This window comes from Canis lupus, chromosome 10 (genome assembly GCF_048164855.1).
Source record: "Canis lupus baileyi chromosome 10, mCanLup2.hap1, whole genome shotgun sequence".
Classification (NCBI taxonomy): domain Eukaryota; kingdom Metazoa; phylum Chordata; class Mammalia; order Carnivora; family Canidae; genus Canis; species Canis lupus.
In genome coordinates, this window is record NC_132847.1 from 40254938 (window position 1) to 40272950 (window position 18013).

At 38.0% G+C, this 18013-nt stretch overlaps 1 protein-coding gene across 5 annotated transcripts in view; it reads right to left on the reverse strand.

Moving 5' to 3' along the window:
- Positions 1–14689, reverse strand: part of HAUS6 (HAUS augmin like complex subunit 6) — a 45050-nt gene extending 30361 nt beyond the window's left edge. Inside the window, exons 1-7 of one of the 5 annotated variants that reach the window (XM_072841483.1) lie at positions 14243–14689; positions 9497–9592; positions 7504–7582; positions 6561–6693; positions 3832–3979; positions 1708–1773; positions 1388–1436 (exon numbers count right to left, since the gene is read on the reverse strand). In XM_072841483.1, coding sequence (XP_072697584.1) covers positions 1388–1436; positions 1708–1773; positions 3832–3979; positions 6561–6693; positions 7504–7582; positions 9497–9592; positions 14243–14370 — 699 coding nt within the window. In that variant the 5' untranslated portion in view covers positions 14371–14689. Of the gene's footprint in view, positions 1–1387; positions 1437–1707; positions 1774–3831; positions 3980–6560; positions 6694–7503; positions 7583–9496; positions 9593–12123; positions 12165–12952; positions 13287–14089; positions 14114–14242 lie in introns of those variants that run through there. The other 4 variants (XM_072841482.1, XM_072841487.1, XM_072841485.1 and 1 more) reach the window with 4 other exon arrangements.
- Between the last annotated feature and the right edge of the window lie 3324 nt (positions 14690–18013).

The window sequence follows — 18013 nt, forward strand, 5'->3', positions numbered from 1 at the left end:
GTGAATGAACACACTACAACCTACACACAACAGCATGTATAAAACAGCATGAGTCATCAAAGACAAACACAAAGGAATGTATTCTATATAGTCCCCTGTATATAAAGTTCAAGAAGAGGCAAACTAATCTTTAATGTAAGAAGTGAGTATTTACTCTTGGGGAAAATGGTTTTAAATGAAAGGGGACCTGAAGCTTCTGGGGTAATGTTCTGTTCCTTATACTGTATGCTGGTTACATGGGTATACTCACTTTGTGAAATTTTGTCAGGCTACACACTTGTGACTTTATCACTTTTTGTACATATATTATGCCTTCAAAGAATTTATAAAAGTGGGAGGCAGGCAGGGAAATACAATAATTATACCCATGTTTGTGCTTATGTCTTCCCATGGTACAAGGTAAAGTTGTCCCCAAAGAGGACTCATTGGCAATCTAGAGATTTCACAGGATGGCATTTCCTTGGTGGACAAAGATCCAGGATCTCATTCTCAGATTTTTTTTTTCTTTTTCTTTTTCTTTTTTTAAGTTCTCAGATTTTTACTTTAATCTTGTCAATGACTAAAAAACTGACCAAAGGTAAAGGGCTCAGGGAAAGTGAACCTTAACCAAACTCAGGAGGGATCAATGTGAAAACTTTTAACAGGTTTCACATCAACCTATTAAAATTACAATCAAAGATACTGTGTTCAGTAATAGGAATATCCATTCATATTCACAAAGTTGGAAGATCCATGAAGGAAATGACTTTGCCTCTTTCCTTCACTACTGTAGCTCTACTATCAAGAAAAAAGCCTAGCACATGGCAGGTGATTAATACAAATTCACTGATGGATGAATAATTATTCCCTGAGGAGAGCACTGACTTTTTCCAGTGACAAACTGCTGGGGACGCCAAGTTAACATGCAAAGCAGCTCAGTGATCATAAAATCAGAACAAAGAGCTTGAGAAAGATTTCATCTAAACACAAAGGCCTAAGAAAACACTCCAATCTCACATCAAATCCAACCTCTGAAAACCTCAGATTATGTCTGCCAGATTCTTCCTAACTGCCAAGCCAGCCTCAATGCTGACTTCTCATTTTTCTTCCATGCTTACCATCTCCCTTCAGTTAACATACTTTATTTACATAAATACTATTAGTTACAAACTGAACTTTCTATCATTAATTTAAACCTGCTTTTGTATTTTTTAGTCTTAATAAATTTTAAGTTAATTTTTTCCATTATATTCATGCTTTTTAGAGGCACCCTTATATATTACTTACTGAGTTAAAAAAAAAAATTTACAAAAAGAAATGACAAAAAGAGAGAATAAAAGTCCAAATAAGTAAGCCAACTGCACATCACAAAAGTAAGAAAGATTAAATTTGTTCCTTAAAAAGTTACCTTCTGGATTTTCTCTTGTATATTACTTTCGTCATCAGAGGATTCCACTCTAGTCAAAAATTAAATGATTTCATTAGTTATTTTTTTTAATTGTCTGATAATTTACCACCAAAAGAGCTAACTGATCTATAAACCCACCAATTAAAAACTATCCTAATTAAAAACAAAAATAAAATTCTACCTCAGCAATAAATGTATTGGAAGAATTGGACTAGGAATCAGAATTATGTTCTAATCTTATGGGACTCTCAATTTCCTTACTGGTAAAATGCAGGAGTTGAACTAAGGCAACTTTCAGCTCTAATTTAAAAGTCACTTACTTCTTTATTTGGTTTTGATGTTCCATACATTCTGATCTCAAATTTCTTACTTGTTTAACTGACAATCTGTAAGAAAACATATAAATGACAACTATAATTCCATTACAATTAACTGATAAGGACCACTTTGATGCTTTCCCCCATATCTTATCTTTGCTCAAGGCCACTGAAAACTACTCTTCCAAATAGACCCAGCAGCCAGGTAATGGGCTCTAGACTTCCTTTAAGAGTTACAGGAGTGATCTAACATATAGATTGCTATTAGGATGGACCAGGACTTCTTGGCTCATATACACTGTCTTCAAATAAAAATGTTGGAAGTAAGACTACTCTGCTCTCATCCTTGTCACAAATACTTAAGGGATAAATTTAAATGTTACCTAGGACACTTAGGCAATGTTGTATTTTCAAGGTGATTTCAAAGGATATTCTAACTTTCACAATAGATTAAAAAAAAAAATATGCTATTTCTTGAGAGTAGGAACCTTGCCTATCTTATTTAATGCTGTAGGACCAGTGCCTAAACAATATCTGGCACATAGAAGTAACCAAATAAAAATTTGCTGACAAGATAAACTTAAATATAACATAATATGAAGTGGTTAAAAAGACTATGGAATACCCACTTCACAGTATCTATTTAATGGATACTCAAAGACTATCAAGTAGATTTCAGAAGCAATATACTTTGAAAATGTTAAAATTTTAAAAATAAAAATAATTTTCAAATTTTTAAATAAATAAAAGCAACATACTATGGCAATATGGAAAAACTTACAGAATGAAATGAGAAAAAAGGATACAAAATAGAATGAGCACTATAATTATATCTTAAAAATGTAAATCCATATCAAAGAAAAATCTCTAAAATACTGAATTTTTTTGATTTTTTTATTTAAGATTTTTATTTACTCGTGAGAGGCAGAGACACAGGCAGAGGGAGAAGCAGGCTCCATGCAGGGAGCCCAATGCGGGACTCAATCCTGAAACTCCAGGATCACACCCTGAGCTGAAGGCAGATGCCCAATCACTGAGCTACCCAGGCATCCCAGTACTGAGCTTTTTTTTTTTTTTAAGATTTTATTTATTTATTCAGGAGAGACAGAGAGAGAGAGAGAGAGAGAGGCAGAGACACATGCAGAGGGAGAAGCAAGCTGCTCCACACAGGGAGCCCGATGTGGGACTCGATCCCAGGTCTCCAGGATCACACCCTGGGCCAAAGGCAGAGCTAAACCGCTGAGCCACCCCGGGCTGCCCCAGTACTGAACTTTTTTTTAATTAATTTATTTATTTATTTTAAAGATTTTATTTTATGGGGGGATTCCCTGGGTGGCGCAGCGGTTTAGCGCCTGCCTTTGGCCCAGGGCGCGATCCTGGAGACCCGGGATCGAATCCCACGTCGGGCTCCCGGTGCATGGAGCCTGCCTCTGCCCCTCTCTCTCTCTCTCTCTCTCTCACTGTGTGCCTATCATAAATAAATAAAATAATTAAAAAAAACATTTGTTTAAAAAAAAAAAAAGATTTTATTTTATTTATTCATAGAGACAGAGAGAGAGAGGGGGGGGGGGGGGCAGAGGCAGAGACACAGGCAGAGGGAGAAGCAGGCACCACACAGAAAGCCTGACGTGGGACTCGATCCCGGATCACACCCTGGGCTGCATGCGGCGCTAAACCGCTGCGCCACCGGGGCTGCCCAGTACTGAACTTTTAAATCAAAGTAATACTTTCCTTTGTTCTGAAATTTCATTTAGTATGCATAGTTTTAAAATATCTTATCCAGAAGTTATCTGGCTTTAAAATGGAAAGCGAACACTAAGGAGTTTTTAGGTAAGCATGGATTACTGCCAATGAAGGCACATTGATGACATTTATTCAAAAAGAAAGGAATTTCTGTTTCCTTTTTGGGGGGGTGTAGGGAAAGAACATACACATATGCGAGGGAGGGGCAGAAAGAGAGGGAGAGAGAATCTCAAGCAGGCTCCACACCCAGTGCAGAGCCCCACAATGTAGGCTTGATCTCAAGGACTGAGAAATCATGACCTAAGCCAAAACCAAGAGTCAGATGTCTAACTGCACCACTCAGGCACCCGTGGAATTTTCATTTTCTATTAATGTATTACTTACTGTGCATTTTCCTGATACTTTTGAATAACACAATCTTCTCTTTGCAAAACGTGTAAAAATCGATTACGTGCTACATGGCATCTGGCAATGCATTTGTGCATATCTTGTGGCTTTACATTAAATGTCTCCGTAAAACGTATAGAAGAATCTACATGCAACACAAATAAGATCATAGAAAACGAATGGGGGGGGGGGATAAAAAAAATAAAAAAAAAAAAGATCATAGAAAACTTAGATTTACAGCTAATAAATATCAAAAATGTTGAAATCTATTAATTTTAAGAGATTAACAACTCCTTAAAAACCGGTATGTCGCATAAACACATACAACTAATTTTAACAAAAGAAAGGAAACCTTTTTTTAAGTAGGTAACTAAAAAAGGGTATCTAAAGTTGAGTTGTTTTACATACTAAAAAACTTTTGAGAGTCCATATGCCCCAAATAATTCTTATCACAGCTTGATACATCCATGAACAAATTGTTATACATAGTAACACAAACAAAAGAAGAAAACCAATTTAAAGAGATGAGGTGAGATCACAATACCTCCTTTGCTCCAATCAGTTTATTGTTCTACCTAGTAAGACCAATAGGACAACCAAATTAAAACCAGTCTCCATTTCCCAAATAATTCTTAGCTGTGTTACTAATGATCAAAGTAGACCCTGAGAATAATCCATCCAACATTTCAGAGTCCGGATTTTTAGCTGTAATAAGTCCTACTTTAAGATGGCTCAACACAATAAAAATGGATATTCTGGAAAACAGGGACCACCCCACTACACTTAACATTACTAATCCAGGTTCTAGTGATACCCCCAAAGAAACCACAGATTCTAAATATTTAACAGGGGATAAGTCTGCTGAATGCAGAAGTCATCTAGAGACTGAATGCGTTGACTGGAATTGCTTTAAACAACAACTACGACAACCCATGCTTAGAAGTCTTATGCACAATAAACTGTTAAATCCAAACATATAGATTTCATATAATAAATTTTAGGCTACACATAGTTAAAGTAGACCATCCACAAAAAGAAAAACTGGTAACAATGCTTATGTTGCACTAAATTTTAAATATGCAAATACTTATACAGCTAGAGCACATGTATAAGTTTTTAAACACCATGCACAGAATATAAACTGGAAAAAAAGGTTTACATATCACATCACAGAGAAAGTATACTAAAAAATAAGGGCTACAAATGAAAGAGCAATAACTTAACAGAAAAAGTTATAGAGTACAAAAGAATACAAACTGCTCTTTAATATATGAAACAATTTTCAATCTAACTAATTAAGAGGAATACAAATTAAAACTACCCTGAGATTCTGTATTAACCTATCAGACTGAAAAGATAAAAATATCTGACATGCAATGTTGTTGAGCCTGTGGAAAAACAAAACTCTCCATACACTGATGACAGAGGTATAAATTGTTCAATCTCTACGGGAAATAATCTGAAAATAATTAGTAAATTACAACTGCACAATTCCTTTGACCAAGCAGTTATACACACACACACACACATATGTATACTTGAACATACAAAATCATACATGTATAAAGCTTGTCACTGTAGCATTGTATTTGTAGCCAAAAAAAAAAAAAAAAGGTGGGGGGAAAGCCAAATGTCTGTCAACAGAAAACTGGTTAAAAAATTCAAATATGCAGTTCTAAAGAGAGAAAATAAAAAAGCTCTATGAACTGATATGAGATGATCTCCAATATACACCAGTGCGAAAAACACAAGATCTGAAACTTGATGTATGTCACCATTTAGGGTTTTAAAAAAAGAAAAAAAAAATATATATATATATTTGCCTGTATTCTTAATTACATTGGTTACTTCTACAAAAGGAAACTCAGTAGAGAATAGAAGTGAAAGATATTTTTCACTTTTTGATTTTTGAATCATGAAAATTACCTACTTAAAAAAGTATGGATATAGTTACGTGTAAAAAAAAAATCTAAAAGAAAATAAAGCAAAATGTCAGCAATGGTTGTTTCTAGAAACTGGAAGATGGATGGGACCTTCCTGCATCGACTTTCTGTATTTGCTGCCCATGTTTTATGAGCATAAACCAATTAAACAAAACAGGATATTTAATAAACTACAAATAACATTTTTTTTACGTCTTAGCTTTAAAATCAAATATTGTTTCTATGAGTTAAGAAACAGATCAAATCCCTTTAAAACAGCTATTTCTAACAAAAAAATCCCAACTGACAGTAGCCAAAGTAAACCTTGCATGACACAACATTTAACACAATACATTTAATACAATATAGTAGAGGCATATAACCTCCAAGTCTAATTTAATTTAGCCCTCTGGATAGTTTTGTGAGGTCAGCAAGCTAGGTATCCTTTCCAGGGTTTGAAAGGGTTGTATTAAAAAAAAAAAAAAAAAAACCATAGAGATGTGTATGTGAAAGAGATCTTGTGTAGTCCACAAAGCTTAAGATATTCACTATCTGGCCTTATATAGAAAATGTTTCCCAACCCCTGTATTAGAATGTAATAAAATTATCTGAATAGTTACTTATGTTCATTAGAGGCTTTCAAACTTACAGTTCCAGTAGAATATTAACTATATGCCTTGTAAGGTAAGTTAATGTTTTTATCTTATCTTGCTTTATTAAAATCTCTTTGACTTATAAATTATAAAAAAACAATGAAAATTTAAAACTCAAAACAAAAAAATTCCTACTAAAAATTAAACTTACTTTTAGAATGGGTTTTTATATATTTTATTGCAACAAATCTTGCGAAATGATACATCAGATGAATAAACTTAGGACCACCAGGAGAAAGAAACAATGATCCAACAACTTGAGGAAAACTACTTCCACATTCAGCCTAAGGAAAAAAAGAAATAAGATGATTTGAAGACCTTATCAACAATAATCTTATTAATAATAACCGTAATTCTGGGGCATCTGGCTGGTGTATTTAGTTAAACATCTGACTCTTGATTTTGGCTCTGGGTATTGAGATCCAGCCTGGCTTTTGGCTCAGCGCTCAGCAGGCAGTCTGCTTAGGAGTCTGCTTAGCATATGTCTCTCCTTCTCCTCTGCCCCTCCCTCCCATGCCCCACACTCACAGATGCAAGCGCGTATGCTCTTTCTCTCTCCCATATAATAGATCTAATAATAATAATAATAATAATAGACAAAATTCCTATTATGTAGCATAGCAGGAATGATCAGGATTATTCCATTTGAACCAGAAGTTGAATATTTGAATCCCTGTAAACTCTTGGTGGACTTGGCCAGAAAAAATAATTATAATATAAAGCCACAATTATTGATACTACTTGGGGACACAAGCTAAAGTAAATTATCGTCAAAAATGTTTTCATAAGAAAAAAAAAAAGGTTTCTTTAAATGAAAACCATGATATAACCTCCCAGGAACTCAGTAACCTATTTCCAATGCATCTAGGCAGCAAAGCTGGTTTCCTAGATATATGCAGAATCCTTACCAAAAACCATTAAAAAGTATTATTCTAACAAATATTTCCTTGCTATTATACTGTTAGGATAAAAGCACTAAAAAGATTTCACCTCCAAAAAATTAAGGTAAAATTATACTTCAATAAAGCCAAAAAAAATTTAATGTAGTTTTTTAACTTCTTAAAGTTTGTATCTTCCAGAAAGAGAATACTTACAGAAATCTTTTTTAACCAATCACAGCAATGTTTCCGGAATTCAGTGTCACTCTTTTGGTCAAATGGAGGCCAACAAAGCCTTAGAAACATATATAGAAGCATTAGAATCATGAATTTAAAAACTCAGCAAAATTTTAAAACACGAGGGCAGCCCCAGTGGCGCAGTGATAGAACCGCCTGCAGCCCAGGGCGTGATCCTGGAGACCCTGGATAGAGTCCCACGTCAGGCTCTCTGCATGGAGCCTGCTTCTCCCTCTGCCTGTGTCTCTGCCTCTCTCTCTCTCTCTCTCTCTGTGTGTCTCTATGAATAAATAAATAAAATCTTTAAAAAAATAAAAAATAAAATAAAATAAAAATTTTAAAACACGAAACTTACATCCTATACTAGAAACATTAATGCTAAATGAACCAAGACTAACATTTGTAGATTTCAACTAAACAAGGATACCAACCTGTGAGAAATTGGATCTTTTTCTTTATAAATTAAAGGCTGAGTTCAGTTTACCACATCAGTGAATACATATGTTAAATGAAGCAATTAATCACCAGTAAAATTACTACAAATCAGCTAAAGAAGACAACGCTCTCAATGGATTCACTGGACTAATGCCAAAAAAAAATGGTATAAATAAATTAGTATGTTAAGCCTGGAAGAAAGAAAGAGAGAGAGAAAGAGAGAGAGAGAGAAACATAAATAACTGCTCAGGAAGAGCACAGAAGGAATGACATGAAAGCTTTGGACTCCTAGAGATAATCCATAACACAGTCAATATGTGCTACTGTTTTGTGGATAAACAAGACATAAAATAATTTTCAGAGTTTATTTATTTGAGAGAGAGAGAGAGAGCGCACAAGTGGCATGAGGGGCAAAGAAAGAAGCAGACTCTGCTGAGCAGGCAGCCCAAAATGGGGCTCAAACCCAGGACCTTGGGAGCATAGCCTAGTGGAAAGCAGGCGCTTACAGACTGAGCCACTCAAGCACCCCAAAACTTTTCTTTTTAGTATTTTTATATCTTGTTGGGACCCTGCATAGGGCTTCCTGCTCAGCAAGGAGTCTGCTTTTCTCTCTCTGCCCCTCCCCACTGCTCATTCTCTCTGTCTCAAATAAATAAAATCTTTAAAAAAAAAATTATCAAAAATAACAATGCCTAAACAATGGATTTACTTGTTGCTTTTCTTTTTTTTTTTTTTTTTTTTAAGATTTATTTATTTACTTTTGGAGACAGAGTGTGCACATGGTGCACACAAGTAGTGGGAGGGAAAGGGGGGGAAGAGAATCCTCGAACAGACCCTCTACTTTTTCTATTTAAAAGGATAATAGCACAATATAAATATTAAAACAAATTTTAACACTTTTTCTGGTGGTAGAAACCCAAGTGATATGGAAAATAACTTGGAACCAAGGTTTAGTGCTATTCATATTCTTATCTCCTCCTTAAACTATTCAATATTCCACACTATCTACCATTAAACTAAATAGAAATGATTTTCACCTATAGCATTTGACACTTTTATATATCACCGACTAAACTAATAAGGATTTAGAGACCTAAAAATTAAAAATAGACAAAACAAGTGATATTGCCTATACGAAAAGGAGTAAGGCAGGGAGTAATGAGCAAAAAAATATTTTAAAAAAGTAAGGCAAAACTGTATAGACAGATTGGTACCAATTAACTGTTTTGCCCAACAACTATGACTATAAAGAATGTTAGGAACTAATTTTATAAACAAAATCTATCTTATCTATGACATAATCAGTGATTTTAAGGTAAGTACCAAAGAAAAATCACTCAGATTTATAAAAGTTAAGCACTAAATTTTTAAGACTCAAACCTGATTTTTGTGACAACCATTCAAAACAATAGTCAAAGGCCAAAGTTGAGATTCTGGCTTACATCAGAGTATATTCCCCTTTTAAATTTGAGACTGACCACTTACAAAAAAGGAAATAAATTTAAAAAAAGAAAGTAAATAAAGTAACTTGACTCACTTGAAAACTTCTTTGGTGAGTGACTGGTCCAGTGTTTGAAACAAAAAATAAGAAACGATTTGGAAGGCATCACGGTTCAATTTATCAAACATGTTCCTAGTGGTTTAAAAAGAAATAGAAGCAGGGGGGAAAAAAACAAAAAAGGAATATGGTTAATAAAACTATCATCAAAAGCTGTGTAACAATTTAACACAAATTAGTATTTTTCATTCTCTTCAAGAGGTCAAGGCAAACTAATTTCTCATTTATGTACATTTTTATAAATAAGAAAAGCAATAAGCCTTTATTTTCTGATTCTGAAAATACTGATCACATAGAAAACTGGTAGAACTTTTTTTTACTGCAATGAGAATAGGACACATAAAGAAAAGGAAAGCCTAATTAGATTGAGAGAAAACCATGGCCTATGATGGGCTAAAGATGATATATACCAACATTTACTGAGTAACAATAAAAATAGCTACTAATAGTTTATCATTTCCCAGGTACTATTTTAGGTCTTTTACAGGTAATAACTCATCTAATTTTCTTTTTTTTTAAATTTTTATTTATTTATGATAGAGAGAGAGAGAGAGAGGCAGAGACATAGGCAGAGGGAGAAGCAGGCTCCATGCACCGGGAGCCAGACGTGGGATTCGATCCTGGGTCTCCAGGATCGCGCCCTGGGCCAAAGGCAGGCGCTAAACCGCTGCGCCACCCGCAGGTGGGATCCCCTCATCTAATTTTCAACAATCATGAAATTAAATACTGTGCTAGTTGCTTTACCATGGATTATTTAATTCTAATGACATTAGATTGTAATTTGATTGTTCTCATTATACAGATGAGAAATTTTTAAATTTACAGAGGTTAGCTTAATTGCCAAAACTATCCAAAATCATACAATCAGGAAGTAGAAGAGCAGTGATTTGAAATATGTCATCTGACCCCAGAGTCCAGGGTCTTTACTATTACATTTTAATCACAGAACCACCCTTATATAATTCTAGCAGGTGTTCTAAAGTTTTTGATTGTCCTGATTTTCCTAACTAATCAAGACAAAGCGTAAAAAAAAAAAAAAAAATTATGTTAAGAATAACAGCAACAACAACAAACTAAACCTCACAAGAATGCCACAGCACAGCTATGAGGAATCAAGAGTTAACATAAGAGCAGTATAGGAACCATGGGGCCAGTCATCAGCCACTGTTCTAAGATGGATGTCTACTCCTCATTACCCTATCCCAAACCTTAGTGTCTGGTAAGACACAGAAAATTCAGGCTTCTGGGACTACCAGAGCCATAAGGAGAAGAGTTTTCTGAATTTCATCTACAGCAACAAACGGCTGATGGAAAGGATCCACCACAGATATCATGTTCCACCGCATGGCCCACCTGCAAGATTTTAAACTACACTTTGGTAACTCCCAAGGTAAAACAAGTCAAATTTGGCACAGAGATATAGCAACCATTTTTCAAAGTCCTGGCAGTAAAGTATGAGTAGCATGAGAAGCAAAAAAAAAAAAAAAAAGCAATTTAAGTTCTCTGGGTAAGTGAAAAGTGAATAAAAATGGAACACATATCCCAAAAGAGGTTAAAGTTTACACTCAAGAAGGAAAAAGAAATAACCTGTCAAAGTTATCAGATAAAAAATTATGAGAATCTTCCATTACTGTAGTATAAAAAGGCATTTGTATGGGTGCAAAAGGGAATAGTTTGCCACTCGATTATCAAAAGAAGTTAAGGGCAGCCCCAGTGGCCCAGCGGTTTAACACCACCTTCAGCCCTTCAGCCCAGGGTGTGATCCTGAAGATCCAGGATCGAGTCCGTCAGGCTCCCTGCATGTAGCCTGCTTCTCCCTCTGCCTGTGTCTCTGCTTCTCTCTCTGTGTCTGTCATGAATAAATAAATAAAATCTTAAAAAAAAAAAAAAAGTTAAAAGCAAAAGAAACCAGCAACTATAAACAAAAGGTCTCAGAAGAATCTGAAGACATTATCAAAAAGAAGGGAAAAAACACTCGAACATAATAGACTATATCTAAGGACATTCTATATGCTAATATAAAATATTTTTAATACTTAGAACAGTGATCTGAGGTATTTCCACGTTCAATACATTTTCAACAATAATCTGAAGGGATATTTCAATTGGGTGATTCCTTATTTTCAGACTCTAAAAAGAAATTGGCTTAGGAATTAGGCAATTACAAAAGGAGCTGTGAGGCCCTGGAATTCATGACAAACATATGTGAGTACCCCTATAAACATAAAGCTATGTTCTCAAGTTGGAAAAAGAGTTAAGATTAAGGTTCCTATGCTTATCCATATGTCAAACAACTCTTGTCCTTGAAATGTTTCTATTCCTCAACAAACACAAATGAAGTCCCTACCTTCTTATCTCTCAAACCTGTTATTTTTTCACATAGTATCCTGTTGTCTTCACTTTGACACTTATTATAATTTTAAATAAGATATTTGTTGAAGGTCTGTTCATCCACTAGACTGAAATTCTGCAAGAGAAAACTTTGTCTATTCTGTTCACCACTGCCTACCCAGATCCAATACTGGGTTCAAATAGTATCTGTTGAATAAGCAAATGAATGAATCACCTTTTCTTTCCATCCCACTCCCACCTTAGTTTAGGCCTACCTAACTGCAACGCCCTGTTTCCCCATTCTGCAACCAGAGTGGTTTTTCCAAAGTGCAAATCTTCTGGGCAAATAGGAATGAAATTGCTGGATCACATACGTTAAGTGTATGTTTAACTTTATAAGTGGTTACAGAACTACATGCTCAGAGAAATTAGAAAACCATAGGACTTCACTCAAAAAAAGAATAAACTTTGTCATATGTAAACATAAGTCAAAATTTTTTTGAAATGTAAGTATCTTTGATGGTACGTTCCTGCTTGAAGCATTTTAAAGAGGACATCTGCTTCAAAATGATAGATCCCTCCTAACAAGCGACCAAAATGACTCTAAAGACAGGGAGTAAAATATTCTATGGCAGTGACGGGGAGGGAGGGAGCCCTGTTCTCACTGGACCAGCACTTAACAGATTTTTAACTAATTTTCAAAGGCAGAAAACAGACTGGAACTGTAGAGAAAACTAAAGCTGCTAAATAAATACTGGAGAGAAGGATGTGGTGGCAATAGTAACCATTCTCAGTGGAAGCCTGGAGAAGCTTCAAGCTTCTCTGCCACTAACGGAGAAAATGAAACTGTACTATGGGACATCAAATCATGTGAGATAACTGGAGTATTTATTAATACATAAATATAATCTTATAAATGCTATCCTCTGGTTGTCAATTTTTGAGACAAAGCACTTCTATACGTAAATAATAGTAACTTCAAAACAAATAGTTAACCAGCAAAACTCATGGCTCTAACCCTGTCAGTAAAAGAGCTATAATACATCTGAAAAAAGTCAAGAAGGCAGAGGAGGGCAGGGAAGTGTGGATGAGCTGATTAATTACCTTATAAATAACATCTACCTTCATTGTGAAATTACTTGGTGGGGAATCAAGAGATCCTTTGAGACTGATACAGCAAGAAACTGAGGTCTTAAAGCACATTATTAAAACACTTGCCACTCAAAGTGAACACTTAAATAACAATTGGAAAAGTCTAAAGACTGAGAACAGGAAATAGCCAATGTATCTCAAATTTCTCAAAGATAATGCTCTAAAGCTGATGAGTTTAGCGGATCCCTGGGTGGCTCAGCGGTGTAGCCCTGCCTTCAGCCGGGGGCGTGGTCCTGGAGACCCGGGATCGAGTCCCACAGCGGGCTCCCTCCGCCTGTGTCTCTGCCTCTCTGTATCTCTCATGAACGAATGAATAAGATCTTTAAAAAAATAATAATAAAGTAAGTTTAGAACACAGAAATACAATCAAAATATTTAGACTCAGAATCATAACTATCATATCAGTGACAAAAATAGGGAAGGGGGTTTTACTTTCCACTTTAGTACCCTTTTCTACTATTTCTTGCGAACTACAGAACGGCTCGGTCTACAAATTCATAAGGTAAAAATCATCATCCGGAGAGCCACCCCCTTGAAAGGCTCCCTCAAGGCCGCCTGGGTGGCTGGCGGTTGAGCGTCAGCCTCCGCCTCAGGTCGTGATCCCAGGCTCGGAGGGGGGCGGAGGGGGAGGGGGAGGAGCCCCGCCTGGGGCGGGGAGCCTCGTCTCCCTCGGCCTCTGTCTCAGCCTTTCTGGGTCTCTCACGAATTAAATAAGATCAAAAGAAAAAAGAAAAGAAAAGAAAAAAGAAAAGAAAGAAAAGAAAAAAGAAAAGAGAAAGAGGAAAGAAAAGAAAGAAAGAAAGAAAGAAAGAAAGAGAAAGAAAGAAAGAAAGAAAGAAAAAGACAAGACAAAGAAAAGAAAGAAAGAAAGAAAGAAAGAAAGAAAGAAAAAGACAAGACAAAGAAAAGAAAGAAAGAAAGAAAGAAAGAAAGAAAGAAAGAAAGAAAGAAAGAAAGAAAGAAAGAAAGAAAAAGACAAGACAGGACTCCCCCGAGTCCGAAAGCCGTTGAAGATACCGCCGTCACATCCTTCCACGGCCCACTCGCCACCCCTCCCTCGACCCCACAGTCCACCCCCGGCATCACCACGGAAGCGGGATCCAACTAGCGCCAGGCTGGCAGGCTCGGGCCGCGGGGCCTGGTACGGTGCTGGCGCACAGTGACGGCCGGACACTCGATTCCCCAGCCCGCGAGGTCCGCGCCCGGCTGGGGCACCCCCGCCCCGTCGGCCCCGGTCCTTACACTCCGAGGTGCGTGTGCGACACAATCTTGCCACAGGCAACGGTGGCCGGGCCTGGCTCGAACCCGAGCGCCTGCAGATACATCCAGAGATGCTCCTTCTCGAAAGAGGTGACCCACGCCGAGCTCATCTTTGCCGCAGGCGGTTATCACTGCAAAGGGAACCAGCGCAGGCCCCAACGGCTCAGAGCGCCTTCATGCTCCCTCCCTACGCGCAGCCGGAGGTAGCGGCGGCCCCTCCGTCGCCACCGCACCTTCCTCTCTCGCCCGGAGCCATTTCGCCTCAAATGACCGTAAAGTCTCGGGGGAAATGGAGCCTTTAATGGTATTACGGTACAGCGGACTCGCCTAAGCCCAGCCAACAAAAACCAAGGCTCCCGCGCTTCCGGAAAAGCGGCGAGCGCTGGCGCTGCCTGGCTTCCGGCAGAGGACGGATTTCCAAGGCCGACTTTGTTTCCCGCCGTGCAATGCGCCCTGTTCTCCATCTCTTCCCGTCAGGTCCAGCCGAAAAACTACAAGACCCACAGTGCATTGCGTTGCCGGCGAGCTCTTTCGCGCTTGCGCGTAACTTCAGCACCCCCTTGCAGTAGTCCCACGGCTTCGCGCTTTCTGGTCTTTTGTGTCTGTGGTTCCTTTTGCTCTTGTAGGTCTATTTCGTCAGATTAAAAAAAATATGTAGATTTAGGACTGTGGCCCAGTGTAGTAGAAAAAGCATCGGGTTCCATCCTCACCTGTCTCAGTAGCTGTGAGATGTACCCACAACTAACCACTAAGCTCCAGGTCGGCTGTGAGCCCTCAACTGCTCAATGTTCTTTCATCCTCTGGCTGTAAGAAACCTGGCTCTCCCCTAAGCAGCTTTCCCCTGGGGCCCCCTCCACTGACGACTGTTTCCTCTTTCACACCCCGTAGACAATAGGGCCTGGAAATGTGGTGGGTATCCTAACTTAGTTCCCATTGCCTCCTCTGGCAGTTACTGCCTCACTAAAACCAGCTCCTTTGAATTTTATGCTTTCACCCACGACTCTTGCTTTTGGGGGTCAGGGGTGAAGGTGGGGCGCTGGACTTCATTTTTAGAAAACTTAGACTTGTTCCCGGATGTTACTCTTGGGATAATTTTTGGTAATTTCTATATCCATAGGTGACCTTTCAGTGCCCTGGTCTCCCAGTTACTCCACCTCTTCTCAGCTCTCTGCTCCTTTTCTCTCATTGCCAGATTTCTCTGGCAGAACCCAAATCTCTGTTAAATCCAGTTTTCGGCCTACTCACGCCTACAACTTAGCCCATAAACACGATCATGAAGCCTGTGGTAGCTCAAAATTCATGACAAATCAAATAGGCTTTTAGGCCTGCCCTCTCCCCTCTGTTTTTCCCAAAAAGTGATACAGTGATACATCTTTTCATCCTTATTCCAATACTTCTTTCCCCTCCTCTCAGTGTCTTGCATCCTTGTTAATGGATGCTTCCAGAACAGACTGTCTACCAACAATTTACCAACCTGCCTATACCTTTGCCCATATAGTCTTCCCTCCTCTCTCTCTATTATCTGGGTGAGTCAAAATATGCCTCCCTAAGATTGGTCCTTTGACTTACTCGATGGGTCATATTCCTTTTCTCCTACTCAAAGAGTTTGCTCCAGCGCTTATCCTATATTCTCCCTTGCATCACCAGTTCTTCCCATAAATACACAAACATGCGATGCTATCACCCATTGTTTAAAAAAAAAAATTTTCTTTGACCCCAATGCCTTTCTAGCTACTACTCCATTTCTTACTGCAAAAAAGCTTCTCTTGGGGATCCCTGGGTGGCTCAGCGTTTTAGCACCTGCTTTTGGCCCAGGGCATGATGCTGGAGTCCCGGATCGTGTCCCACATCAGACTCCCCATGGGGAGCCTGCTTCTCCCTCTGCCTATGTCTCTGCCTCTCTCTCTCTCTCTCTCTTTCATGAATAAATAAAATCTTAAAAAAAAAAAAAAAGCTTCTCTCAAAAATGTTCTATACCTACCCCACCACTAATAGTAACTTGCCAAGGCCACTTACATCAATTAGTGTTCTTTAGTAGCAAACAGCAAAACTGCCTCTAAGCGGGGTTTATTTGATGGGTATTGAGAAGCATAAAGAAAGAATGGAAAGGCCAGAGAATAAGATTCAGAAAATGCCAAATTCATGTGCCACTCCACTCAAGATTTATATGCCAGCAATCCAATTTACAGTTTAAAAAATAGCTTAATAGAGCAGCCCAGGTGTCTCAGCGGTTTAGCGCCACCTTTAGCCCAGGGTGTGATCCCAGAGGCCAGGGATCTAGTCCCACATCCGGCAGGGAGCCTGCTTCTCCCTCTGCCAGTGTCTCTGCCTCTCTCTTTGTGTGTCTCTCATGAATAAATAAAATTTTAAAAAATAAAATGAAAAATAGCTTAATATATTATTGTAGGTGAATGCCCTTATAATTACCACCAAGGACAAGAAATAAAACTTTTTCAGCACTCCAGGAATCCCTCATCCCCCCCCCAAAAAAAAAAATAATCACCATTCTCACTTTTATAGTAATCACTTCTTTGTGTTGTCATAATTTCACCATCTGTGCTGCTCTAGACACTATGAGTCTTACCCTTTTTATACTTGCCTTGCCTTCTTCATTAGTTTTTTTCAGTCTTTCCCAGATTTGTTTTCTCAAATAATAATATTTAATATACAGGCTTTCCTCCATCCCCCTCCACTCCTTTTTTTCTTACAACTTTCCTGTTGAGGATCTGAGGCTATTTGACTTGAATAACTTCCCTTATTCTGGGTTTTACTGATTGTACCTTTGCTATAGTTCAACATGTTCTTCTGTCTCTGTCCTCTGTATTTCCTTCAAATTGGCACCTGGATTCAGAGAATTGATGAGATTCAGTTATGATCCCTTTGGCAAGTCTAGATGATGGTTGGCATATGTTGTTTCATCAGGCTGTACATAGCTTTGTTTATGCCATTAACAAGGATTGATGCTAAATGCCTAGATCTAGTAATTTACTGGGGATCTTAAAATGTTAAAATTCTAATTTATTATTTGTTATGAACTGAATGTTTGTGCCTCCCTCCCAATTCCTATGTTGAAGTCCTACTCCTCAAAGTGATGGTATTAGAAAGTAGAGCCTTTGGAAGGTAATTAGGATTAGATGAGGTCCTAAGGGTGGAACCTTCCTGAATAAGATTAATGCCCTTACTCTCTGCTCTTTCCACCATTTGAGGATCCAAAGGGAAGTGGACTCTGCAACCTGCAAGTGTCTTCACCCAACCAGACTGACACCCTGATTGCAAACTCCCAGTCTCCAGAACTATGAGAAATGTGGGTAGCCTGGGTGGCTCAGCAGTTTAGCGCCTGCCTTCAGCCCAGGATGTGATCCTGGAGTTCTGGATCGAGTCCCACATCGAGTTCCCCGCATGGAGCCTGCTTCTCCCTCTGCCTGTGTCTCTGCCTCTCTCTGTGTCTCTCATGAATAAATAAATAAAATCTTTAAAAAAAAACAAACTGTGAGAAAGAAGTGTTGTTTAAACCACTCAGTCTAAGGTAACTTATTATGGAAGTCCAAATTGACCAAAATATTATTTCTTTTTCCTCTTTTTAGAATAGGAATTTTCCCTCATTTACTCTTTTATCTAGTGGTAAAAATATAAGGAAGGATAGGGAGCCTGGGTGGCTCAATCGTTTAAGGCATCTGACTTTTGGTTTTTGGCTCTGGTCAGATCTCAGGGTTGTGAGATGGAGCTCAGCATGGGGCTGCGCACTCAGTGTAA